The sequence below is a fragment of the Ahaetulla prasina genome, chromosome 2, assembly GCF_028640845.1.
Source record: "Ahaetulla prasina isolate Xishuangbanna chromosome 2, ASM2864084v1, whole genome shotgun sequence".
In the NCBI taxonomy this organism is placed as follows: domain Eukaryota; kingdom Metazoa; phylum Chordata; class Lepidosauria; order Squamata; family Colubridae; genus Ahaetulla; species Ahaetulla prasina.
In genome coordinates, this window is record NC_080540.1 from 53791060 (window position 1) to 53817739 (window position 26680).

The window sequence follows — 26680 nt, forward strand, 5'->3', positions numbered from 1 at the left end:
GGAGCAGGTTACTAACAATATGTGATTGCATTCCCAAAGTTACCTAGCAATTTGTCACTGCAGTACCATGTACTACAAAAACTTATCTAATCCCTTTTTAACTCGCATTTATTATTTCCAACAGTCATGAATCACTCTTCTGCCATAGGCACACAATGTAATTTTTAGTGGACACCACAGATAGTGTTTCCTAGCAACAAGAACAGGCTCCACAGACAATCTGCAGAGTTCAATTTAGAAAGAAATCTTCAACACTGTTCACACTGTTTATGCCGTCTATTTAAATTTCAGTGGGAGTCCTCTGATTTTTACCCCGTAAGACAGAAAAAAAAATCATTCACAATTAAACTCCATTCATGATTTTGTGGGCCTATTTAAATTATAGTAAAGCTCTTTATGGCAAGAATTCAATGCTGATACTCCATTCTAATCAGTAGAATTTAATTTTATTCAGTCTCTTCACATAATCCTGCTCACATTTTCATTTTTTTAAAAAAGAAGAAGAGAAATTGATACAAAAATAAAGAAAACCAAATACTGGTATAATCCAGAACTGGACTATTTTACCCTTTACAGCCCAAAATAACTTTACAATAGCGTGAATTAATAATTCAAGTATAATAAATTCTAATATCTTTATAAAGACCATAATAAATAAATAAAGCCAAACAGACTGCAGCCTATCTTTTCTACTCAAGTATGCTTTTCTGACATAATTTTTTCTTAAAATTTCCTACTCAATTAAACTGTACAGCCACCATACTTCCTTCAATATAGCATATATTGTTAAGAAAACAGTTTCAGCCTTCAAGTAATTTTCTTAATTGCTGTCTAGACTTCTATCGGAGATGAAACATAATGGGCAAAATGTCTATATTATGCAACGAATCATTGAACACCTAGAAGCAAACAAAGTAATAACCAAAAGCCTATATGGGTTTATCAAAAACAGAACATGCCAGACTAATCTCATTGCATTCTTTGACAAAATGACAAAATTAGTGGACCAGAAGAATGCTGTCGCTATAATTTACTTGGACTTCAGTAAAGCATTTGATAAAGTAGACTATAACCTATTACTAGATAAAATAGAAAAATGTAGGTTAGACAGCATCAACACCAGATGGATTCATAACTGGCTGACCAACCGCACTCAACGTGTAGTCCTCAACGGAACTACATCCACATGGAGGGAAGTATGCAGTGGAGTACCCCAAGGCTCTGTTTTAGGCCCAGTACTCTTCAACATCTTCATCAATGACTTGGACGAGGGGATAGATGGGGAACTCATCAAATTTGCAGATGACACCAAGCTGGCAGGAATAGCCAACACTCCAGAAGATAGGCTCAAGTATCTTGACAGACTTGAACATTGGGCGCTATCTAACAAAATGAAATTCAACAGTGAAAAAAGTAAGGTTCTACATTTAGGCCAAAAAAAAAAAATGCACAGGTACCGTATATGTGGTACCTTGCTCAATAGTAATAACTGTGAGAGGGACCTTGGAGTCCTAGTGGACAACCATTTAGATATGAGCCAGCAATGTGCAGCAGCTACCAAAAAAGCCAACACAGTTCTGGGCTGCATAAACAGAGGGATAGAATCAAGATCATGTGAAGTGTTAATACCACTTTATAATGCCTTGGTAAGGCCACACTTGGAATACTGCATTCAGTTTTGGTCGCCACGATGTAAAAAAGATGTTGAGACTCTAGAAAGAGTGCAGAGAAGAGCAACAAAGATGATTAGGGGACTGGAGGCTAAAACATATGAAGAACGGTTGCAGGAACTTGGTATGTCTAGTTTAATGAAAAGAAGGACTAGGGGAGACATGATAGCAATGTTCAATATCTCAGGGGCTGCCACAAAGAAAAGTGAGTCAAGCTATTCTCCAAAGCACCTGAGGGCAGGACAAGAAGCAATGGGTGGAAACTAATCAAGGAGAGAAGCAACTTAGAACTAAAGAGAAATTTCCTGACAGTTAGAACAATCAATAAGTGGAACAACTTGCCTGCAGAAGTTGTGAATGCTGCAACACTGGAAATTTTTAAGAAAATGTTGGATAGCCATTTGTCTGAAATGGTGTAGGGTTCCTGCCTGGGCAGGGGGTTGGACTAGAAGGCCTCCAAGGTCCCTTCCAACTCTGTTATTATGTTATGTTATGTCTGATCTAGGGATGTACAACATTGCTCATGTCCAAATCTGAAGACATAGCAGTTGGTATCTTATGAATTATGTGTGTTTTTTATTCCAGATGCAATGCAGTTATTTTTATTCCAGATGCAATGCAGTTGTTTTAGAGAAAATGTTTTAGGTGTTCTATTGTATTTAGCAGTTAAGATTGGATATTGTCTCTTTCCAGGGCTCTACTGACAACTCATATTTTTGCAGCTCAAGAACTTCTTTTGAATCCCATATTTCCCATGACAAAAACATCCAAAAGAGTTGGGAGCTCTGCTTCCAACACAAAATATTTGGGGTTTTGTTTCTGCTTATTGATGGGAACAATCGTTTCAGTTCTGTTGTATGTATTCCTTGTTTAGAAACGTCTCCTCACAGTCTTGGTAATGTCATGAACAGACCAAGATAGTGTTTCTCTGTAAGAGGATAGAAGTGTCTTGCTACTGCTTCTTCTGAAAGGTTGACTTACTACGCTTTGCTACACCTTTGGCATTTCTTGGCAGTATACTCTCCAAGGCTTAATCAGGCTCAAGCTTATTCCATTTCCAAATTTAGCTCTTAGCCATGGGCATATTTTTCACAGAAGAATCTATGTGACTCTATACTATGCAAGGATGTTCAGTTTAATTGGTGATATCCTATTAATTCATTGTATTTCTTTTTCTTTCTTTTTTTCTGCTTATTGGGGGATCCTTAAGAGAGATCCACTAAAAGGGGGTGGGGTTCCCCTGTAGTTTACAACAAAAGGCACAACAACAAGAATTGGCCATAGCAATCTAAGATCACTAATCTTATTTTAAAAAACCCAGAAAATTCATTAAAGATGCCCCTTCCTGTATTATGGGCAAACATAACAGGCAATCAAAGTAGAACAGGCCTTAGCTCCTAACTAAACATTAAGAGAGAGATTTAAAGTGTAAGGAATGTAGACACATCACAACTGGGGGGAAATCATCTGTATTTGATTGGATTTTGATCAAAAATAAGAAGAATTAAACACTGATGAGAAAACATTTCTTCTTTTAAATAAAAAAAAAATCCCTTGTTTGTTGAGCTTGCCGATTAAGTCAACATGTATCTACTACTATTTAGGCAGTTGCTTGGATGACTGATAGTTATGTCACATATATATTTGTTGCTCTAGACCAGCTTTGTTCAACATTTATATCATGGAATAGCCCCTGAAATAATTTATAGGTCTTAGAGAACCTCTGCATAAAAGTCACAAAAATGATTAAAACTTCACAATACAGTTCACTTCTAACCTACAAAATCCGTATTTTACAATATTTGCAACAATAGCAACGTTGCCAGTGAGCAGATCATTCATAGCACATGAAAATTCTTACCACTTCACGTTCTAGCATTGCAGAGCATAAAAAGTTTTTTTAAAAAGTTTATTTTTTATGGAACCTTTAACGACGTCTTGTGGAACACGAGGGTTCTGTAGAACATCAGTTAAGAAAATGGTCAATGCAGTAATTTACTAAATTACTGCCCTTATTTATAAGCTCAGGAACATTAAACTGAGAATGATTTAGGAGCTGTTTGAAATCAAATGCAAAGAATTACCAGACTGGAACCAGCAACCCTCTTCCTGAGTTCATGTTCTGATGTACAACCCCAGCAAATACGAAAATATGAAACAATCTGTTCTCCCCTTTCAACTAACTGCACCTTTTTTGGATGTATTTGGGAGGCTCTGCAGCAATATTGTGAGACCTGCCAGGCCTCTTGTACCATATTTCATTTATATTTGTATTGATTAATAAGATTGTGAGAGAGAGATAAATATATGCCAATCACATTCTTCTGCTATGCACAGGATGAGTAATTACTCCATTATCATATTTGGACGATATTACAAATAGTAACATCAAACCTCTAGATGAAACAAAAACAGCATCTACAAAGGATTAAAAGAAAGTGAATGTTTTTAACTGCCTCCTTTATGGAAGTGTAGCAAAGAAAAATCATCTGCTGGAAAATATTACTAAAGAGGCCCTAATGTTGTTTCAGCTATTCTCCAGATAACAGTTGCTCCAGAGGGAAGGACTCCCATTTGTCAAATAAATCCAAATAAATCTGAATAAATTGTTACTTTATTGATGATAGCCAATGTACTAATATTTTTTTAGGATCCAATCTGGGTCAGTCATCGAGACCAGATATTTTGTCTTCCAAGCTTTCGATTATGCTGGAGCCCATCTTCAAGGAACTTCTCTCTAATATTGTTTTCATACCTAAAAACATTATTCAAAAACCATTAGATAAAACAAGAAAAACTGACCCAATTTGGTACTGTTTTCTTGCTAAAGTAAGCAAGGTGTCAGCTTTGGAAGCCATATTAACACTGGAAGCTTCCATGCTGCCACCTTCTTGCGCTTGGGAAAGTAGGATGGGGGATTTAGTAGAGTAATGATTGTAGTTAGACATAATATCATTCTTCCCATCGGGTCAAGGTCACGGTGTTTCTGGATCTGGAGGGAAAATGGTTGCAGTGATGGCTCAAGTTGGGACGGATGGTGACTGGGACATGTGATGAACTGATGGGTGCAGGGGCTGGATTTGGGATTTTGATTTCCTGAGGGAAAACCCGGAATTCTCAGATTCGGGTTTTTCCAGATATGCCAGTATACCCACTCTAATAAATGGAAGACTTGAGATGATGCCTGTCTTGGAGTTTTTGATTGGAGTTGGGTTGTTCTGGAACGCTGACACATGGATAGCATTTATTACAACTCATACACTCAAGAACCTTACCTTCGGAGACTGTCTTTCTTCTCATCTCTTGTCAGGCAACTATCAAGGTGGTTATTTATATGTAGTTCTTGAACAGGAACCCCACAGACAGGACACTCCACTGAAATATTTAAACAAGGCCATATCAGATTATAAATTAAATTACAAAAACTTTCATTGGGGGAAGGGGGGAATATTTGCAGTTATACAGTGTGCAGACATCTAGATGGATTCTTCTCAAGCCAGTGCCCTCCAGAAGTGGTGAAAGAAGTTACAGTCGAACACATCCAGAAGACACTAGGCTTGTATTTATATAATTTCAAAGTTCATCATCATACGCTAATGAAGCCAGCATCTTCACAAAAAAAAAAAAAAAGACATGACCCAATTTTTATAAAGAAGCTAGTATGAACAGTTTCCCTGTATATTATTATGTATTACTAAAAAGAACAATGCAAATAGATTTCTGCCAGTGTGAACAAAGTGGAATTTTTTTCTTGATTCTCAGGGGAAAAAAACTAAGACTGAAATTGCTTATTTTGCAGCTGGCACGATTACTACCCCATTCATTTTTTTTATTATGAAGCAGTGGAAAGTGAAATGAAGATTTTTTTTTCTTTCATGTATAGCTTTATTCCCAGTTTCCACATACTTACACTCATAAGTCAGCAAAATTTCAATGTCAACTCCATCTAAGCAATAATATTGCTAAAGCAAACATGGTATTCCAAATCAAGTTAGCAAAGATGCTGATGTAAGATAAAAGCAAGTATATTAAAGCTATCATTGCATTTTATATCTTTGATTCAACCTGCAGTGCAGAGGTAGGAAAAATTCACAGTGTTTCCTTTCCATACATAAGTAATTGTTAAATTAAAATTTCAATCTTTTAAGATGAACAAAAGTAGAGTATGATGAATGTAAAAATTCCCATCATAAATAATTTAAAACATGGTCTCATAATTTCCTACTGCTTTGGAACAAGAAGGCCAGCTGAGTAACAGTTTCACTCAACTAGATGTTTATCAATTTTCACTGAGTTTTTTAATACAAAACTACAGTACTGTATTGCTTTTTTCCAATGGTAGTATTTCTTTCGTTAACATTCAAAAGACGATGAAATAAATAAAAGCTCACAATTGGGTCTTAAATGATCACCCCAATTCCTAGAATATTGAAATCAGAATTAGAACAGAACAGAACAGAACAGAACAGAACAGAAAAGAACAGAACAGAACAGAACAGAACAGGAGTTTTTTTATTGGCCAAGTGTGATTGAACACACAAGGTATTTGTCTTGGTGCATATGCTCTCAGTGTACATAAAAGAAAAGATACCTTCATCAAGAATCATAAGGTGCAACACTTAATGATAGTCATAGGATACAAATAAGCAATCAGAAAACAATCAATATCAATATACCGTATTTTTCGGAGTATAAGACGTACCTTTTTCCCCAAAAAAAGAGGGTGAAAATCTGGGTGCGTCTTTTACTCCGAATGGAACTTCAGAAAAAAAGCCCCAAACAGAGCTTCAGAAAAGAAGCTCCCAAACAGAGCTTCAGAGGTTTTTTTACTGCTTTCAGAGGCAGAAAAAAAAGCAAAAAAAAGCAAAGCACAGACCTCACAACCAAGGAACCTGTTGCTAAAATTCACTTCTGGGAACAGATGATTGGGGGACTCCAGGAGGCCAATCCACCTGCCAATAAGCTTTTTTCTTATTTTCCTCCCCAAAAACTAAGGTGCATCTTATATTCCAAAAATACGGTAAATCATAAGGATACAAGCAACAAAGTTACAGTCATACAGTCATAAATGGAAGGAGATTGGTGATGGATTAATGGTAGTGCAGATTTAGTAACTAGTTTGACAGTGTTGAAGGAATTATTTGTTTAGCAGAGCAATGGCATTTGGGAAAATTATAAAGTCATTTAGTCATCATGGCTAGTAGTTGCAGATGGATGGATTTATACAACTCTTTTAAAAATCCAGCTAAATTAATAGCTATGTGCGTATATTCAGGTAGAAATTTATGCAACCTCTCCATGCTCAGGCAGTCAGAAGAAAGCTCTTCTTCCTGCCTTACAATAATTACACTTTGCACTATGAACAACTACAAATTGAAATGTACCCATCTCAAACAGCAGCATGTGTAACAAGCCATCCTGAAATCAAATAACAACGTATGCACTGAGCCATCGAACAATTATGTAATTTGTATCAATCATATCATAACATCCATCATTTGCCCCCTCCCTAAGACAACCATGATGTCAAATCAAGATAATGAAAATTTTCTTTTTCTTATACATAGCTGAACCATAGCACTAAAATCTGTATAACAGATAAAACTTCAATTCATCTAAAGCAGTGTTTCTTGAAGCGTGGTCCTAAAACCCCTGGGGATCCCCCAAAAATCAAAATTATTTGCCAGCACTATGTTAAAAAATAATACAATATTAAAATCCCATTAAACAATCATCAGAAAAACTAATGGCAGTGAATCAATTTTAATTTTTAATATTGGTAAATATTGATAAATGTAACCCATACAAGCAAAAACTCTTTGGGGGTCTTCCATTAACATTTAAAAATGGGAAAAGTTCATGAGAGGGGGAAAAAATGATCAAGGTAAAAGGCTTCTTCCTTTTTTCCATGCTTCTAAAATAAAATGAGAAAGAAACCCAGAGAAGCTTTGGTTATATCTGAAACATCCCATTTTAAAATGTTATTAAAGTTTATTTTTTAAGTATACTTTTAAAATCTTTATCATCTGGCAGGTGAACAACTTCCCACCAATCAACTATGTTTGATAAATTCATTTTCAGTGTGGGGGAAAAAAATCAAATCATTGCCTAATATATGGTTGGGTTCTCCAAAAGGATTTTCTATAAGCTATATTCAGGGAACAGCATACAGATAGAAGAAATTCTGAAAAAATTGAAACATTTCATCTTCTATTTTTTTCTTAATATGATAATACAGTGGTGAAATCCTCCACGGATTGCTTCTAGTTGGCTGCCCGCACGTGTGGTGTGCGCCAAACACGCACTGCATGCGTGCATGCAGTACACCAAAAGCACGCTGTGCACACACAGTGCACATCAAAAGCACGCTATACGCGCATACACAATGTGCGTCAAATGAGCGCTTCACATAAAAAAAGGAGGCTTAACAAGGTAAGTAGAACAGCAGAGGGAGAACAGCTGTGCCGTGTGATTTAGATTTGTTAAAAAACAGGATTTCCTGCTTTCTAGCGAATTTAAATCATGCGGCACAGCTGATCGTGGGAAATATCATCTGAACAGTAGCTTTTTTTTACTACCAGTTCATCCGAATCAGTAGCTTTTATCACTATCGATTCACCCGAACCGGTGCTAACCGGAAGCATTTCACCACTGTGATAAAACCATTTTATCTTTTGTTTTATAATTAATTAAAACTAATTTCCAAAAATCACAGTAGTAGGATGGATAGACAAAATGCTCATATGACAAATTATATTGGTCATTTGTTTTTTTTCTGGCTATTAGGAGGGAAATAGCTTTATGCATTTTAACTAATGTTATTGCTGATGTATTGTTACTGTTTTACCTTTGGAAGATTAGATTAGGGACAGATTATCATGGAGAAAATCTAACTATCTGGTCATTAGGAATTGACAACTTGATGGCACATCATCAATTAATCAATGTGTAATGTTTTAATTTCTTTTTGATTGTTTTATTACTTATTCTATAAGTAATATATATATATAGTTTATAGTAATATATAGTACGTATTCTGAAGTCCTTTCATCTAACTGGTCAGAAGTAAAATAAATAAGCAAACAGATTTCATTTATAATTGACATATTAGTGGCTATTTACTTTATATATGGAGGTAAGAAATCTAGAGAAATGTGAGTACTAATAGTCTTCTAGTGAATTCACCTTGTGAATTTTAACATGTGTAGGCTTCGATTCCAAGAATTCCCCTAGAGTGGTTTGGGAATTCTGGGAGTTTTTACATATCTTAGTTCCCAAGGTTGAGAAACACGGCTCAAGTGTTTCATCCATTTTATCCACCCCCTGAAGAGAAGCTTATTGTATGCAGCAGTGAACATCTAAGCTAACACAAAAATACCCACAGTTAACATCAGTGTAGAAGCAATAGTATGAATAAAATAATCTTATATATTAATATAAAGATGAAAATAATCGGAATCAAATATGTGACATAAACTAGCAAGAGTACAGAAAAATGAACGTGCAATTTTGATGTATACAGCAAGATGCCTTACCTTTTGTGACAAATTTTGTTGCAGATGTAGAAGGCATTTCAGAGTTTCTGATGCTTCCAGTGGGAGCTGTATTTGCTACTTCTTTACCACCTGCCTCATAACTTTCTTCTGAGCTACAGGGGTTCTCCTCTTCTTTTATTTTAATATTTTTGTCTTTGTCAGCTGATTTTAAATGTCTATTTTCGTTGACTGGAAAGGTATCTGCACATTGCTTTTTCTGTTTTAAAAACAATCCATCTGGAGAGTTCAAAATGTGACCTTGGAGAGAAGTTTTCTTAGGTAACAGAGCTTGAGAAGAAATTGATGGAGAATCCAAAACTGCCTGGAATAGCCGCTGTCTAGGAACAAAATACAGAGCTAGATCAATTTACAAAACTATTATGCCTTTTCTTTCTCAGCATTCTTTTCAACATTTGAAAGGGAACAATAGCTAAAACCCAAGCATGATGCCTTCTGGCTGAAGTCCTGGTGAAGATTAAGTGAAAGGATGATAATTAATGTACAACAGGGGTGTCCAAACTTGGTCCCTTTAAGACTTTTGGACTTCAACTCCCAGAGTTCCTCAGCCAGCTTTGCTGGCTGAGGGACTCTGGGAGTTGAAGTCCAAAAGTCTTAAAGGGACCAAGTTTGGACACCCCTGATGTACAACATCCGCAATCAACTGAATATTTATCCCCTTATTTGTAACTAGCATTGGGAGCTGAGATACAAACCCCCTAAACTGCCTACTATTTATTAATATAAAGAGAAGAAAAACTCATCAGTTATCCAAGAATTCTGCCACATTTTTAGAAGATAGAGTTTGACTACTCTAAATTCAAATTACTTGATGGAGTCGTTGAAATTAGAAAAGTGTGGGATGAGTGAGAGGAGAAAAGAATTAAATAGCTGGATCCCATAGCAGTTTTTTCACAATCAACAATTTTAGTACAACATTTTGACACTAGTAAAGTGTACTTTTAATTCCAGAATTTCTATCACACTATACACTTTATTTTCTTCTACAAACAGTAACTCATCTTTTGTCCTTCTTTTTAATGCATTTCCCCAAAATATATTTCAAGCAATAAATACTGATCAGTTAATTTAGTATATTTTCAAAACAGTTAACACAGCACATCAGTTATTGGTTGAATATCTACAACTTTGTTTCTGCTATGCATTTCTCCTATGCATATCCCAGGACATATAGCTCTGTTCTAAATTCTAATTTCTAAACCATAATCATCTAATTATGGTAGCCCTCTAAGCTCAAGAAATAATTACCATAATATAAAGTCAGTTTTGTTTAAGGCTGATAGGAAAAGTTTGTACCTACAATTTTCTGTAATTTATGAACAAATGTAAAGAAGCTACAGAACACACAAGGGCAGAGAAAGACAAAATCCTTAGAGGAGAATCTGCAGATATTTTAGGATGCACATAGCCTCTGGCCTATGTGTTTAACACTTAATAAATAAACCTCTTATGAAAGATTTGGACCACAAAATTCCTCCTAGGATGGTATGTTACATTAATTTGAAGACTGCTGCAATTAATATTACTGATAGTTGATTACAGATGCAAATGATAACGAATTCAGAACATTTTGCTATAAAATGAATGCAACATTAAAAAATAATTGACATTCTATATAATTTCCACTCCCCAAACAGATCTAAAACTTTTATGAAGCTATTATCAATGCTCATTCAGACATAATGAAGTGAATTCATAGCAAAATGCTCAACCCAAGTATTAGTGACATAATAAAAGTACTTTTTGCAAAAGTACAAAAACTATTACTGAACTTTAAAAGTTATTAAGAGTCATACAGTAATACTTACTATTGCCTAGTTACAATAAGCTAACTGCTGACATCTAGTGGACACATACTAGGTGCAATTAATAAGACCTCATAATAAACCCCAAAAGTAAAAAAAAAAAAAAGTTAAGTCATAGAAGTAATTTTGGTGAATGCAATGTTATTTGACATGTTCCAATTGGTCAAATTAAACAAAAAATAAAAATAATACAGATCTTTTATGGCATTTACCACAGCAGATGTCAAAATCTTCTAAGACATATAGCAAGCACTCCCATCTTTCATCTTTTCCTCCTGGATAGGAGGCAGAAAAGATATCTTCAGCTCATAAGGCCATAGATCCATGAATATATAAGCAATGAAAATGGTTCTATTGAGCCAAAATACAATTTTCACTCATGAAAACATACCGCAACCTTCAGAAAAACCAATTACAAAGTTAATCAATTTTTAAAAACAAAACTCTTGACTACCAATGGCTCAAATCCACATAGACCAGTTCAGTTTTAGCCAGGGGAGAAAAAGCTATGCTCCTTTCACTGAATTACTTCACTAGAAAAGTAACGGATGGTGTTATTCAATGTCTACTTGTAACCGCTAGGTGGTTATTTGGCAGCACAGGTCAGATGCGATCAATACAGATGATGATACTCTTATGGCAAGGCTCAGATCTTGACCAACCAAATAGTGATATTATACGGTCCTCTTCCAGAATCTGGTGGTTGCTGGAGTCTCCATGGAGCACAGATTGAGGTTCAACTCTAGCGAGACTGAGTAGCTATGAGTATGTGTACTAATTGATTCCAGGGATCTTCCAACTATAGGAATGGGTAAGAAGCACTCTCCCAAATTTGTCATATGGTTTGGAGGACTTTCAGCTCCTGCTTAAAGGACATGAAAAATAGAACAGAATAGAATAACAGAGTTGGAAGGGACCTTGGAGGTCTACCAGTCCAACCCCCTGCTCAGGCAGAAAACCCTATATACCATTTCAGACAAATTGTTGTTTAATCTCTTCTTAAAATCCTCCAGTGTTGGAGCAATCACAACTTCTGGAGGCAAGTTATTCCACTGATTAATTGTTCTAACAGTCAGAAAATGTCTTCCTAGTTCTAGGTTGCTTCTATCCTTGATTAGTTTCCATCCATTGCTTCTTGTTCTGTCCTCAGGTGCTTTGGAGAATAGCTTGACTTCTTTATGGAAACCCCTGAGACTGCTATCACGTCACCCCTAGTCATAGCAATAGCAATAGCAATAGCACTTAGACTTATATACCGCTTCATAATGCTTTTACAGCCCTCCCTAAGTGGTTTTACAGAATCAGCATATTGCCCCCAACAATCTGGGTCCTCACTTTACCAACCTTAGAAGGATGGAAGGCTGAGTCAATCTTGAGTCATAGTTCATTAAACTACACATACACAGCTCCAGCAACCATTCTTCATGTTTTAGCCTCCAGTCCCCTAATCATTGTTGCTCTTCTCTGCACTCTTTCTAGAATCGCAACATCTTTTTTACATCGTGGCAACATGCAGCAAGCATCTGGGAGGCCTTGCATAGATTTGTATGCCAACTGTGTCAATTCCTGGATGAGAAGGCATTTTTCAGTCACCTCACGTCTGTATTACTGCAATATGCATTACATGGGGCTGCCCTTAAAGATTTATGTGGAAGTTACAGCTAATCCACAATATAGCAGTGTAATTAGTTATGGATGTACCTGAGTCTGCCTTTGTAACATTGCTATTCCATGAGCTGCTCTGATCAGTTTCAGGATTAGCTTCCAGGTGCAAATCAAGGTGCTGATGATCATCTATAAAGATCTTCATGGGACAAGACAGGGACATTTGTCTTCTCTGTTGCTGTATCTGCCATTTGGAATAGTATTTCCCCATATAGCCCAACCACTGTAACTTCTAAGAAGATACTAAAGATTTTTTCCCCCCAAGGTTCTGGCCCAGACAAACATTGGGTATGTTTGGTGATTGGTTTTTCACCTCAGCGTAGTTGTCATTTTAAAGTAGACATCCTTAGAAATATCACAAATACATACTGTATTTTTTGGAGTATGACACACTTTTTCCCCCCTAAAAGAGGCTGAAAATTTGGGTGCGTCTTATACTCCAAATGTAGCTTTTTCAAAGCTTTTTTTTCAGCCCTAACAAAGCACTAGCGAGTGAAATGATCTTCCACGCTTGCTTTTCTCATTGCTTCTCTCTCCAAAGATCAGCTGTGCTTTAGAAGCTGTTTTTATCCCCAAGTAGGGGATAAAAAGCAGGCAAACACACTCAAAACCAGCGAATTAATGACCAGATTAAGGACACTAGCCAGATGAATACCTGGTAGGCAGATATTTTTTTTCCTATTTTCCTCTCCAAAAACTAAGCTGCATCTTATACTCAGGTGCATCTTATATTCCGAAAAATACGGTTCATACATACATAATTCATAATTATGCAAAGTCCACTCAGCAAATGGAAAAATAAACCTTTTTCAACTTGTGTGGGAAAATGAAATGGTGATACTCCAAAGACAAACACGTAATATCCTCCCATCTGTTTCACATATTCATCCATGTTTTAATAATCCCAAAGGTGCTTTATCAAGAGGCAACTGGACTTTCTTGTTTTACTTTGAATTCAAAGAGAAACAAGAAAGTCCAGTTGCCTCTTGAAAAAGCACCTTTGGGACAACTATGACCTGGATGATTGAGAATCCCCATAGCCGTATTTTTTAATACATGATTATATCACGGCACGCTCCTCAGAATACAAGGATGTGAACAGTCCCAAGATGTGTCTAACCTGTACCATTTATGCTAGAATTTAGCCAAGGATACTATATTGGACAGCTATTGATTTGGTTCTTCTCCAAGTCAAAAACATAGATTATCTGACCTCCCTGATACCTAAGATTTATACATATCCATTAAAGAAATCAAAAATGGTAAAAGATTATAATCCATATCAAATAGGATGAGAACAGGACAACTTGACCTTAGCAATATTAGACAAAGCTTTATACGATAAAATAAAAGTTCCAATAAATCATTTGTCACTCAGACAACTTAGAACAAAGTACAAGCTAAAATATTTATGTTGTGGGATTTAAAACATTATTTTCTAAATTATTATTGATTTTCAAGAAATAGAAGCATTCTGAGTTAAACACAATTTTGTCACATTTAAAGCAAGCTCCCCATATACCTTCTAAATATAAGCATAATTAAACAAATATATGAAACATAAATAGTTCAAACGGATGAGAAGAAAACTACTAATGGATAAATGCAGTAATATAATGCCTTTAAAATGTTAATCATTTATAACCACATGAATTATGAAATATTGTTAATATAGTAATGCCAACTCAGTATATGCATGCCTGTGTCTCTTTATCTATCCATCTATAATTTATATTATATTGAACCTTCCAGAAACTCTAGGCGGCTTACAAAAATCTTGGTAAATTATTAGAAATCTGAGTTACAAGCAAACTTCTAATGACCTTGCAGAAGCCACCATTGCTGTTTGAACAAAAATATATTACTCAGTAATGACTAGCCTTTGAAAAAATGCTATTAAAGAAGAAGCAAGTTTCATCTCTGAGTGGAAGCCATTCCAAAGTACGAAGGATATTCAGTAATAATAATAAAAACACCTCTTAGTATTAATGAATATGGAATGGTTAAATTTTGGTTGGAAGAAGGAATTCTGTTAACACTTTAGGCCCAAGTCCTGTAAGGCAGGGGTGTTAAACTGGACTTCTTCAAGGGCCAGATCAACATTTTAGTTTTTCTTCGCAGCTGGCAGGAGGGAGGCGGACGGATGCCTCCTGCAACGCTCTGCTGCCTGAAAACAGGCCGCACAGCCTGTTTTTGGCCAGTTTTTCAGCCAGTTTTCCAGGCCCATTCAGGCCCATTTTTGGGCCCATTTTTGGGCACGTTGGCTGGCAGAGTGCTGCAGGAGGCCATGGAGGGTGAAAACGAGGCACCCCACCCCCGCATGCGGCCTGTTTTAGCCGCCAGAGGCACCGCAGACAGGTCCTTTAATATTTCCAGGCTAGCCCCACGGACCAGATTTAAGCACTCTGTGGGCCTTGAGTTTGACATCCTTGCTGTAGGGCTTTAGAAGACACCACCAGCATTTTGAGCCAGTAAACCATTGAACACTATCAATAGCTAGTGCACAGCCTGACACATAAGTGTTATGCATCTGTGGTTGTTAATAACCTATTATGGGTTTTGATTCTAAGAGTAATAATATCTGTGGGTGATGAGTTAGACTGAGTCCAGATAGCTACTGATTTGGACAGCAAAAAAAGTCAAAAATGGACCCTTAGGAGAATGCCAAGCCCTAAATCACACCCCAATTAAATAGGGCTGAGCAATAAAAAATTTCAGGGGATTCGACAAATTTAAAATAGCATACAAGAACTGTTTGGTAATATTTGGCATCATTTTTATTTTTACAGTGAGCAAAATGCATGTAGTATCCTATGTCATACATAATATTGTCAATATTCACTGTGAGCATAATTAGGGCAATTGTGTTAACAATGAATGTTGACAATTTTATTTTCAGTTCTTTTCTAAATGTTTCCCATCATATAAGTGATTATTTTTATTGTAGTTGAACACCGAATTCTTGAACTATCTACTGTAAGTTCAATATTCTTTTCCTAGTCAATTACTACTACCAGCCAGGTTCTATCAATGTACATTGTTAATTCATTTGGCCAGGATACAATTTATCCTTGTGGTTTTTTTAATGTTCACTTCCTGGATTTGGTATTCTTTTTCAAGTCCATCCTTTTTTGTGTAGCTATCTGTTTATTAATAAATTAAAAACTGTTAAAACGAACAGGATAGATTTACAAAAGAATGTCAAACCCAGGAAGTTAACCAAAATCTTGAATTCAAAGACAATCATCTGCCCACCTTTTCTTCATTACAGACAGGTACACATAAGTCATTTGGCTCCCCTTAATTCCATTAAATTTTTGCTATGTTTATGCAAAAAGCATTAAAAACATTTTAATGTTGTTTTTAAACTAACACTGCATTTCAAAATTGTGTACATAGAGACCAGCTTTTTTCTTTTTTTTTTAGAAGAAGAGACAAATGTGCAAATAAATAGGTAAAGGTAAAGGTTCCCCTTGCACATATGTGCTAGTTGTCCCGACTCTAGGGGGCGGTGCTCATCTTCAGATAGCCAGCACTGTCTGAAGCCGGCATGTGGCCGGCATGACTAAACACCAAAGGTGCACGGAACGCTGTTACCTTCCCACCAAAGGTGGTCCCTATTTTTCTACTTGCATTTTTTATATCCTTTCGAACTGGTTGGCAGAAGCTGAGACAAATAACGGGAGCTCACTCTGTTACGCGGCACTAGGGATTGGAACTGCTGAACTGCCGACCTTTCAATCGACAAGCTCAGTGTCTTAGCCTCTGAGCCACCGCGTCCCTTGTGCAAATAAACAGCCTCATCCATTACAGCTCTCATTTTACTAACTGGTTTCCTGTTCGGCCTATATTTAAAGAAATTCTTAAATATTAATGTTATAGCTCTTAGCCTTTTATTTCTTATTTGCATTCAGTATTGTCTGCTTATATAGCTTTTGGGTAGCTTTGCTTTCCTTTTTTGTATTCATGTAGATAACATGTTCATTTTTTGTGATGACCACTCAGCTGAATACTCCATCCAAAAGAAAGAAAACATAACATGCTCAGTTTTAATCTGCAGTCCCCACCCCACCCATACATACTAATTTCAATCTCAGTGCTATATGGGAAAAGTGCATCTTCCAAATGATGGGTTAATCAAAGAGGAAAATTAGGGAATTGTTGTGTTACAATGATTGTTGTGTTAGCCTTCACAGGAAAAAATAGGAATGTCCCAGTGCAAAATAACAGTTAATTGCTACTGTGTTCTGGGCAAGCTAAAAATGGCTCTCTATTTCCTTGTTCCAACAATTTCTTAGAAGTTGCATTATACTCATGTGACATTTGGTTTATTCGAATTTATCTTCCTGATCTGCAATATTAAAGCTAGATGAACTTTTAACATTGTAGAGTTATGTGACCTTTAATCACTTATCCTGGAAAACATACATTTGTTTTCTTACTTAAACTGTCCTTTTACCACTTCTCTCTGAATTAAGATACAATTACGTTGGCCTTCTCTGGCAATTTCCCATTTACACATAAAAATAAAAATTGCTAACACCATGTCACCATTTTCAGTTGATCCAGCAGCATGTGTATCTTATACTCTGCATAAGCCCATAACCAATTCTTTAAGATGCAAATTTTTGGTATCTAAAAGTTTAACGCTTAATGTGGAGGGCATTTTTCTACTATGTGAATAGTTAAGGCCACTTTAATTAATGGCTCTAATATTTATTTTGAAAGTTGGTATATTTTAGCTTGGTAATCATCTTTCAGTAATTCTCCAAAAGTAATTCGATTTCTGCTTATTTAAAGTTCTTTTTGATGTAGTTATTACCCCAAAGTTCCCTTCCCTCTCCATCATTTGGTCATACAAAGATGATCATACACTACCACTTTTTACATTCCTCTATGTTTCCATCACGTGGTAGATATTCAGATAAACAAATAGAATCTTCTTCAAGAACCACTATCCCATTTTGGTCTAAGATGCTTCCAAAATTAAAACATAAATATAAATCCAGATATATTTTTTTTAGAATCTACATTTTCTTTTACAAACCTTTGACTTCCATGGAGTATCATAGATTACTATTGATTCATGGTTTATTTTTAGTGTATCCCTTCCCATCCCATCTTGAGCAATGGGAAACATTTTCACTTCACTCATTTAACAGATTTCTGTCCAAAGTAAAACAGCTCTGTTTTGGGCTCGGTCTCCCGTCAGATTCAAGTACAGTCTGTATTTTTCATCTGTTCAGATTGTCCCCACATATTTCTCAGTGCCTAACAAATCTTTCCACCCATATTTTTATTATCTTTTCCATGAACTCGTGTTTTACCTCCAACCCATCCACATATCTTGGTTTTCAAATATCTCATGACTATATGAGCATTAAGATGGTTTGGGAACAGATATCCATTAACTATAACTCTATATTATTTTTATACATTTTAACTACAGCTTTTCTTTAATGTTAAAGGAATCTGTTATTCTTTTCATATTCCAATCGAAAAGGGGGCAAGGAAGTGTAAGTAAGGGAGTAAGGAAAATCCAGGAAGAAAAAAACTTCTCTAGTACAAGTCGCAACATAAGTTTCTCTAGAACTGATCCAAAAGCTTCAAAAGTAAAGTAGAAAACTGATAAACCATGAAAGGGAGACATAAAAAAAAAGGTAAAGATTAAATGTGAGGATGCCTCCCAATTCATCTGATTGACAAATGAATTACAGAGTCATAACACCCTCTTCTGGTCAAGAGACAAATAGAGCACATTGTCCATGACAGCTTTGGTAGCACAGAAAAGAGACGAAGTTCTTAAGATGACTTTAATTTATACATGCCCTTGAAGGCCCAGGGACAGGACCTTAAAAAAACAAAAAGGATAAGAAAATGATGAGCCAATATATTTTTTGAATTGTAAGCAACCCAGAGTCATTGAATGAGATGGGTGGCTATAGAAATTAAATAAAAGGAAAAGGAAAGGAATCCCTGTGGATTTTACTCTGCTAGTCGTTGCCTACTATAGGAGGCAGTGTTAATCTCCGTTTCAAGGCCATTGAGACAGCGCTCTCCAAAAACATGTCCACGGTCATGTGGCCAGCATGACGTCACGGAGCACTGATACCTTCCCACTGAAGTGGTACCTATTTATCTACTGGCATTTGCATGCTTTTGAACTGCTAGACTGGCAGCTGGGTTGAGGATGGGAGCTTAGCCTATCGTGTACAGCTCGGGGCTCAAACCTGGCTTGTTTTCAGCCGACAAGCCCAGTGTCTTAACCACCGAGCAACCCTATAGAAATTGAATAAATGAATAAAAATAAATTTTAAAAAACATGTATTTTTATCAGCACAGTAGGTAAAATTTTCCAGGGACTGCACCAGAATTCTAAACCATTCAAGGTTTAATCTGCAGTGAAACATGAGCTATTTTCTGTGTGTTTGATTGAGATATTTTTTTCTTTTTAAATATTTATATACTTTTTTTACAATACTTATAATCCAGCCCAATTCCAAAGGATTTCAAGTGTCATCAAAATCAAACAAAGAAAAAAAATAACAATTACATAAATCAAAGGCAGTTTCAAAGGACCAAAATTAACCACAAAAGAAATCCAAGCTGAAAACCCAATACAGGAATTCTACATCATTTAGTTGGAATGGAAATCATATTGAAATTTTAAAAAAGTTTCAACTTAATTCCAATTGTAGTAATATGTCACACATACAGTATTTCTGGGAAGAATTCTATAAGGTGGAGCTGATGCAGAGAATGACTGTAACTAATCCAAGTTTTTGGTTTTGATTCTTTATACTTTTGCACTTTCATTTTCTTTTGCTCTATGTGAAAACAATATTGATAAAAACTTAGAACCAATTCTTAAATTCCAAATCAAAACATACAGAATATTTTGCTGTTTCCAGCAATATTCTAGGTAGGTAAATAACTGTATCACACAAAGAGCTTAAGAAATAGTAGTCCTGACTATAACAATAGATTTTCCTAAGTATGTTTTATGCATGTATGTATATACAGTATGTATTTATTTATTTATTTTATTCGATTTATTTTTTGCCCATCTTGCCACAAGGCGAATATGGGTGGTTTAACACATTAAGGATGATAAAACTGTTACAATAATGCAGAATACAAAATGATTAAAATAAATTATTATGTCGGGACTTCGACAACTTCCTGACCTTCGGACCTTCCGCCGCGAGCTGAAGACGTACCTATTTTTTCACGCAGAACTGGCATAGAATTTTTTAAAATTTTATTACTGGGTTTTTTAATTTTAAATGGTTTTATGGTTTTAAATGTATTTTAAATTGGGGCCAATTTGAATAAGTTTTTAAATTATTGTTTTACTTGTATTGTATTCATTCATTGTTGTTTTTACCTGGCTGTGAACCACCCTGAGTCCTTTGGGAGAAGGGCGGTATAAAAATTAAATAATAATAATAATAATAATAATAATAATAATAATAATAATAATAATAATAATAATAATAATAATAATAATAATAATAATAATTATTATTATTATTATTATTATTATTATTAGTATTAGTATTAGTATTAGTATTAGTATTATTATAACATAATTATAATTATTAATGCCATTCCAAATCCAGAGAAAAGAGCTAGAATGTTTTTTGTTGTTTGATACATTTTTCCAGTAGTAAAATAGTAAATGTAAACAAAAACAAAAACAAAAATAAACTGATGTTTATGAAGAAGCTAATGCTTCTTCATAAACACCAGTCACACTTTTCTGAAATTAACGTTTAGGATAGGCCAACTTTCTTTAAAACTAACTACAAAGGGGCAAAAGGAATCATGGGAAATTCCTAATTTCATAGTTCACTAAATTTTCCCTATTCTGCTTCCACTAAACACGTTTTCTGAGAAAACAACATTGCAACTTGTCATGCCAAAATTCAGTCTTCATAATTACAGGATCGTTCATAAGAGGATATGAGAAGAAGTATAGTTTCATTGTTGTCAGATTTGGCACCAAGAAGTTGGATGCTGTTATCTCAAAATGAAAAAAAAAATGCTTCATAATATTGAGGTGTTAATATCCAAATATTAAAAGTTCTTTGCTGTTGGTATAAAAATACACATTTTTTTAATTCACATGAAAGTTTATTAAAAAGTGATGCGAAATAGATCCCAGCATTTACAAAGGAGAAACAGATCCAAGGAAGTAATCTCAATTGCAATTGCTTTGGGAATGTGCAAACATATTGCAATTCAATAGTCCCATCTTGAAAAAAAGGATGGGTTTATTATTATATGTAATAAGCCACTTCTCAGATCAACCTTTGAAATAACATATTTATTGTCAGAACTATAAAGTGTGAATATTTATTTTAACACTTTGAACAGACACAGACACATTTGAAATGCAAATTGTTAAAAGTAACAATTCAATAGAGATTTTCATCTCTTGAAATAAGATCCCTGAAGACTGCCTGCATAATCTGGAACAAACTGGGTGTCATTCTACAATGTTGTCTTCATTTTTAAAGAACAATGTATTCTACACAGAAAGATTAAAAGTCTATTGGTACCGTTGAGGTAGCCAATTCTGAGTCATCTAGTGAAGATATAATATTTTGGTGACCCAAAATATAAACCAGTCAATAGTAACACAATTTAGCTGACAGGAAATGTTCCATTTCTTCTTAAGAAAATCTATTCTTGCTCTAATTCTACAACAGACTGATTAAACTATTCACTTACAGAATGCTCACTGCCCATACAAAAGCTTGGTTCGCCTCACCAAATTAATCTTAATCATTTCTCAACAAGCTAGATAAGCACATCATGTCAAATAATTAAATGAAAGTCTCATTCAGACTGAATCCAACTGTTGGAGACTTCATTACATATGTCCATGTAGTAGTTTTCTTTACAAAATTATAGAAGTAGCTTACCACTGCCTTCTTTTGGGATGTTGGTTAGATCTCCAAATTGGGCCAACAACCTTGGAATTCCCAGTGGGTCCTCTATCTAAGTTCTAGCCAAGACTGACCCTACTTAATTTCCAAGATAATCCAAAATCTATTAGATACAGATATGGAAAAGTTAAGTGCCATGGACAGTATATTGATCTCTATGAAGGATTTTTCCTTCTTGGGAAAGCCAGATTTTTAAGTTATAGTATCAATAACTTAAATTATCTTTATACAGTTTAAAACTGTTTATATATTTCTAACGTTGTCAGTCATCTTGCATTATTTATGTTCAGAGAGGTAGAACCTATGTCAAAAGAAAACAAAACATTTAAAATTGACATTTTGTCTGTTTTAGACTATTCTTATCTCCTATTAGGCAATTATATTTACCTTCATAAGGCAACTCTCTGTAGAGGGGATAGCTTCCATGAATAAAAGAAACTATGTCCTCCTAAAGGTAATAGGTAAAGGTAAAGGTTCCCCCGCACATGCGTGCTAGTCATTCCCGACTCTAGGGGATAGTGCTTATCTCTGTTTCAAAGCCGAAGCGCCAGCACTGTCCGAAGACGTCTCCGTGGTCATGTGGCCGGCATAACTAAAAGCTGAAGGCGCACGGAGCGCTGTTACCTTCCCACCAAAGTGGTCCCTATTTTTCTACTTGCATTTTTTACATGCTTTCGAACTGTTAAGTTGGCAGAAGCTGGGACAAGTAATGGGAGCTCACTCCCTTAAAAGGTGCTGGGGAATTGAACTACTGAGCTGCCGACCTTCTGATCGACAAGCTCAGCGTCTTAGCCACTGAGCCACCGTGTCCCTATATGTCCTCCTACATCATCTCAAATGCCACTATATTTCAACTATATATATCTGATCTGGATGGGTGGAAAGGAATGTAAAGAAGAGAAAATGGAAAATCAGCACAAAACAACTCTTCAATTTCCATTCACAGAATGCAAGATTGGACAGACTTCATTAAATAAAGCAGGATATTGTTATATACAATTCCATTAATTCTTCTTAAGTTAACAATGATGCAGCAATGTTTTAATACAAAACAAATAGCTCACAAAAATATCACTAGCAAATAATTATCACAATATTGCCAGATATATAAATCCAGCAGCCTTTCTCATGAAAAGGGAGAATTTGAAACTTTGAGAGCTGAAGAACAATATCATAATTCTTAACCTTCAATGGCATTATTATTACAAATTAAAGTTACCTCACATCTTTCCTCTATGGAATCTCCTAGGCCAAATTATTAGTTCACCTATTCTAGTATTACAAATTGTAATATTTCAATGCACAAAACTAAACCTAGGACAGGGTACATTAATAAATATTTCATGTTTTACTATATCATACCACAATTTTATTCTACTCTCCAATTCTACCTTTTCCTTCCCTGTATTCTAGAAATAATTTCCTATCTATAACAGCACTGAATTGCAACCAATTTGATATGCTTAGTGTGACCGTGTTTTGTGCGCCTAAATTTACAAATGCATATGGACAAAATACTGCATATTTTACCTGAATATATATCATTCAGATAGATAGATAGATAGATAGATAGATAGATAGATAGATAGATAGATAGATAGATAGATAGATAGATAGATACAGTGTTTCTCAGAAAATAAGACAAAGTGTTATTTTCTTTTAGACTTGAAAATAAGCATTTGGACTTATTTTCGAACAGTCTTACTTTTTTTGAGGTGCAGCAGGCCACTCAGTGAGCTGGATGCGCCGTGGATGCACCATCACCTCCATTCTGAACCTTCAGCGTTCAGAATGGAGGCTTTTTGGCAAACAGGGGGAAATTGAGGAAGGGAATTTTCTTGCCTGTCATCCATTCCTCAAGCACAGCACAGACTGAGGGAAGAATGGCAGGCAGGAAAATCCCCCTCCCCATTTTCCTCCCATTCACCAAAAAGCCTCTCACGAGCCTCCCAAAAAGCAAAGCAGCTGGCCGCGGAGCTGCTGGCTTCGGGGAAGCAGCCCAACAAGCAGAAGTGCTGCACTCAGAAAGAGAAGGGCAAAAGCAGTATTTGCGGTGCCCCAAGGGGCCGTACAGTTCCTCCCCCCACCCGTGCCCGTGGCACCACTTGTGCTGGCCACGCCCATCTTCCCGGGCTTGCTTTCGGGAAAGGGGTAATATTAAACCCATCCCCCCAAAAGTAGGGTTGGCCTTATTATTGGGGTGGGTCATGTTTTCAGAGAAACACGGGGTGTGTGTATGTGTATCTATCTATCTATCTATCGATCGATCGATCGATCGATCGATAGATAGATAGATAGATAGATAGATAGATAGATAAATAGATAGACAGACAGACAGACAGACAGACAGACATGATTTTAGGTTGAATCATACCTGAGTCTCACTCTAAAATTTGCAAAATTATTCAGTACCTTGCAGAAATAAAGTTCTGTACCAGCTCATCTAATATCCGGTTATTTTTCAAGTCAGGTCCTGTCGCTACCTGTAAAACAACAGAAATGCTCAAGGTAGTAATTGTACACTTGGCTGTTACTGGTCTCGTAAATTCTCTGTATATTAATTCCCACATATAAAGACATAAATATGAGATCTACACATGTATTTGTTGAAAATGCTTAAACTGAAAAAAAGAAAAGAAACATGTCCAGAGTTTAATTTATTATTAAGGTTTTTTTGTATACACATATTCTTTTATGTAAGTGATAGTCATCTTCCTTGAGCTTTTAGTTGCCTTGTATGGAGCCAAACTTCTATTGTTCTTTAGAAAAACATCACAATACGCGATGTTGAAAATATAAAGACAGAAACAAAGTTACTTGCTCAAAGTACATGAAGCAATTTTCGAAACAAGCAGGGGAAGTCAAGAGAGGTTGAAAGCAGAACATAGAGACTTCCAACTTCCCAGAAGAGTTTACAGCCAAATTCATCCATTTAGATATACTGTAGAGCTTGAAAAGAAGACATATCTTTCCAGGGCTTAATAAAACCTTTCATAACAGACTACTGTTTTAAGTAATACATTAAAACCTACCAATTTAAAAGCAATAACTAATCCAAAAGAGTTGAATGTAATAAGAGTTTATTTTCATTTAGTCTTTTTTAGGAACATATTTTCATTCTATGCATATAACATATAACAGAGGAATTATTGAGTCTGTCATTTGCACCTCTATAACTGTCTGGTTCGGTTCTGCAACCCAACAAGAAAAACACAGACTTCAGAGGATAATTAGAACTGCAGAAAAAATAATTGCTACCAACTTGCCTTCCATTGAGGACCTGTATACTGCACGAATCAAGAAGAGGGCCGTGAAAATATTTGCAGATCCCTCGCATCTTGGACATAAATTGTTTCAACTCCTACCCTCAAAACAACGCTATAGAGCACTGCACACCAGAACAACTAGACACAAGAACAGTTTTTTCCCGAAGGCCATCACTCTGCTAAACAAATAATTCTCTCAACACTGTCAGACTATTTACTGAATCAGCACTACTATTGATCGTTTCATAGTTCCCATCACCAATCTCTTTCCACTTATGATTGTATGACTATAACTTGTTGCTGGCAATCCTTATGATTTATATTGATATATTGATCATCAATTGTGTTGTAAATGTTGTACCTTGATGAACGTATCTTTTCGTTTATGTACACTGAGAGCATATGCACCAAGACAAATTCCTTGTGTGTCCAATCACACTTGGCCAATAAAATTCTATTCTATTCTATTCTATTCTATTCTAACAGATCTTATTCTTTTCTTCTGAATCATTATCTCCTATGTGCTACATGGTTCCTCAACAAGAAACTGTATTCTAGAGAACATACATGTTTATTAACAAATTTAGTTTTACAAACACTGCAACAATCATTGCAGGCTACAAAAATGACAAAATACCTACTTTCCTCAACTTGGGAAGCCTCTATATGTTTTGATTCCCAAATTCTAGGAATAGTCATGCTATTCGGAGAAATCTTGGAAACGTAAGTCCACATATCTAGAGAGACAGTCTAGACTCTAGATACACAGGTTGGGAAAAGGTGACTAGGAGCTAAAGCTAATTATTTGAAATTTAGACTGGGAGCCACATAAGCAGATTGGAATTGGAAAAATGACTCCCAAACTGCATACTGCCATGGAGGATTTGGAAAAAAAGGCCCAGTAATTCCTCTAAAACTGATTAAATCAGTAGCATTTTCTAATATCTGTAAAAAAGAATCGGCCTCAAATCAAATTTCAAATTGCATGCAGGACAGAGAACCTAAGTCTCGGTAATGTAACTGTTTATCACTCAATAAATACAAATAAGTTGACAGTTGAACAATTAACAGTTTGCCTTTATTATTATGGTTGGTCACACAGTCAGCCAGATGTTCAAACTCGATTGAGCATTTTTATTCACCTATCAAGTCATTCCCAAGGGTCTGGGACAGGCAGATTCTATTGTTTAATAACATATTAAACAATATTTACATCGCATGCCATTTATTGGCCCTTTGTGGCATGGCTTGTTTCCATCTTACCTTCCACCCCTCCCCCCCCCTACACCGGACTTTTGGTCACCTAAACTGGGTGGTCATGCACGTTTATCCGCGGGTTTTGGATTGGACTGGACTGGATTGGACTAGATTCGACTGGTCTATGGACTTTGACAGACCGATAGTCATTTCTACTTGATTAAGAGCTATTGTAGAATCGTTTTCCATAGGTCCACTAAGGAGACTGCCGGCCTGTCTGTTCCTGCTTTGTCATCGTTATCTGGTTCCGGCTCCATCTGTCCTCCTTGCCAACTGGACATCCGCTGGAAGATCCACCGTTTTTACCATCTGGGATTTTACCATCTTAGCATCCTTCGCCGACTCGCACTTTTCTATGCGCTACACTGTACATGAACTCTTGCGCCTGTGAGGTGCCCCCGCCTCGCAGGAATGGCCCGCGTCGCTACCAAGGGCCGGCCTCAATGACGGGTCTTGGGACCCACAGAAGTGGCATGCGAAAAGAAAGAGCCTTTGGGGTTTTTTAGACAG

At 36.0% G+C, this 26680-nt stretch overlaps 1 protein-coding gene across 4 annotated transcripts in view; it reads right to left on the reverse strand.

The window, feature by feature from the left end:
* The window catches only part of RAD18 (RAD18 E3 ubiquitin protein ligase), a 135335-nt gene that overhangs the window by 93283 nt on the left and 15372 nt on the right, over positions 1-26680 (reverse strand). For all 4 annotated transcript variants that reach the window (XM_058168309.1, XM_058168312.1, XM_058168310.1 and 1 more), the window contains exons 4-6: positions 24060-24126; positions 9206-9543; positions 4946-5045 (exon numbers count right to left, since the gene is read on the reverse strand). In XM_058168309.1, coding sequence (XP_058024292.1) covers positions 4946-5045; positions 9206-9543; positions 24060-24126 — 505 coding nt within the window. The remainder of the gene's footprint in view (positions 1-4945; positions 5046-9205; positions 9544-24059; positions 24127-26680) is intronic.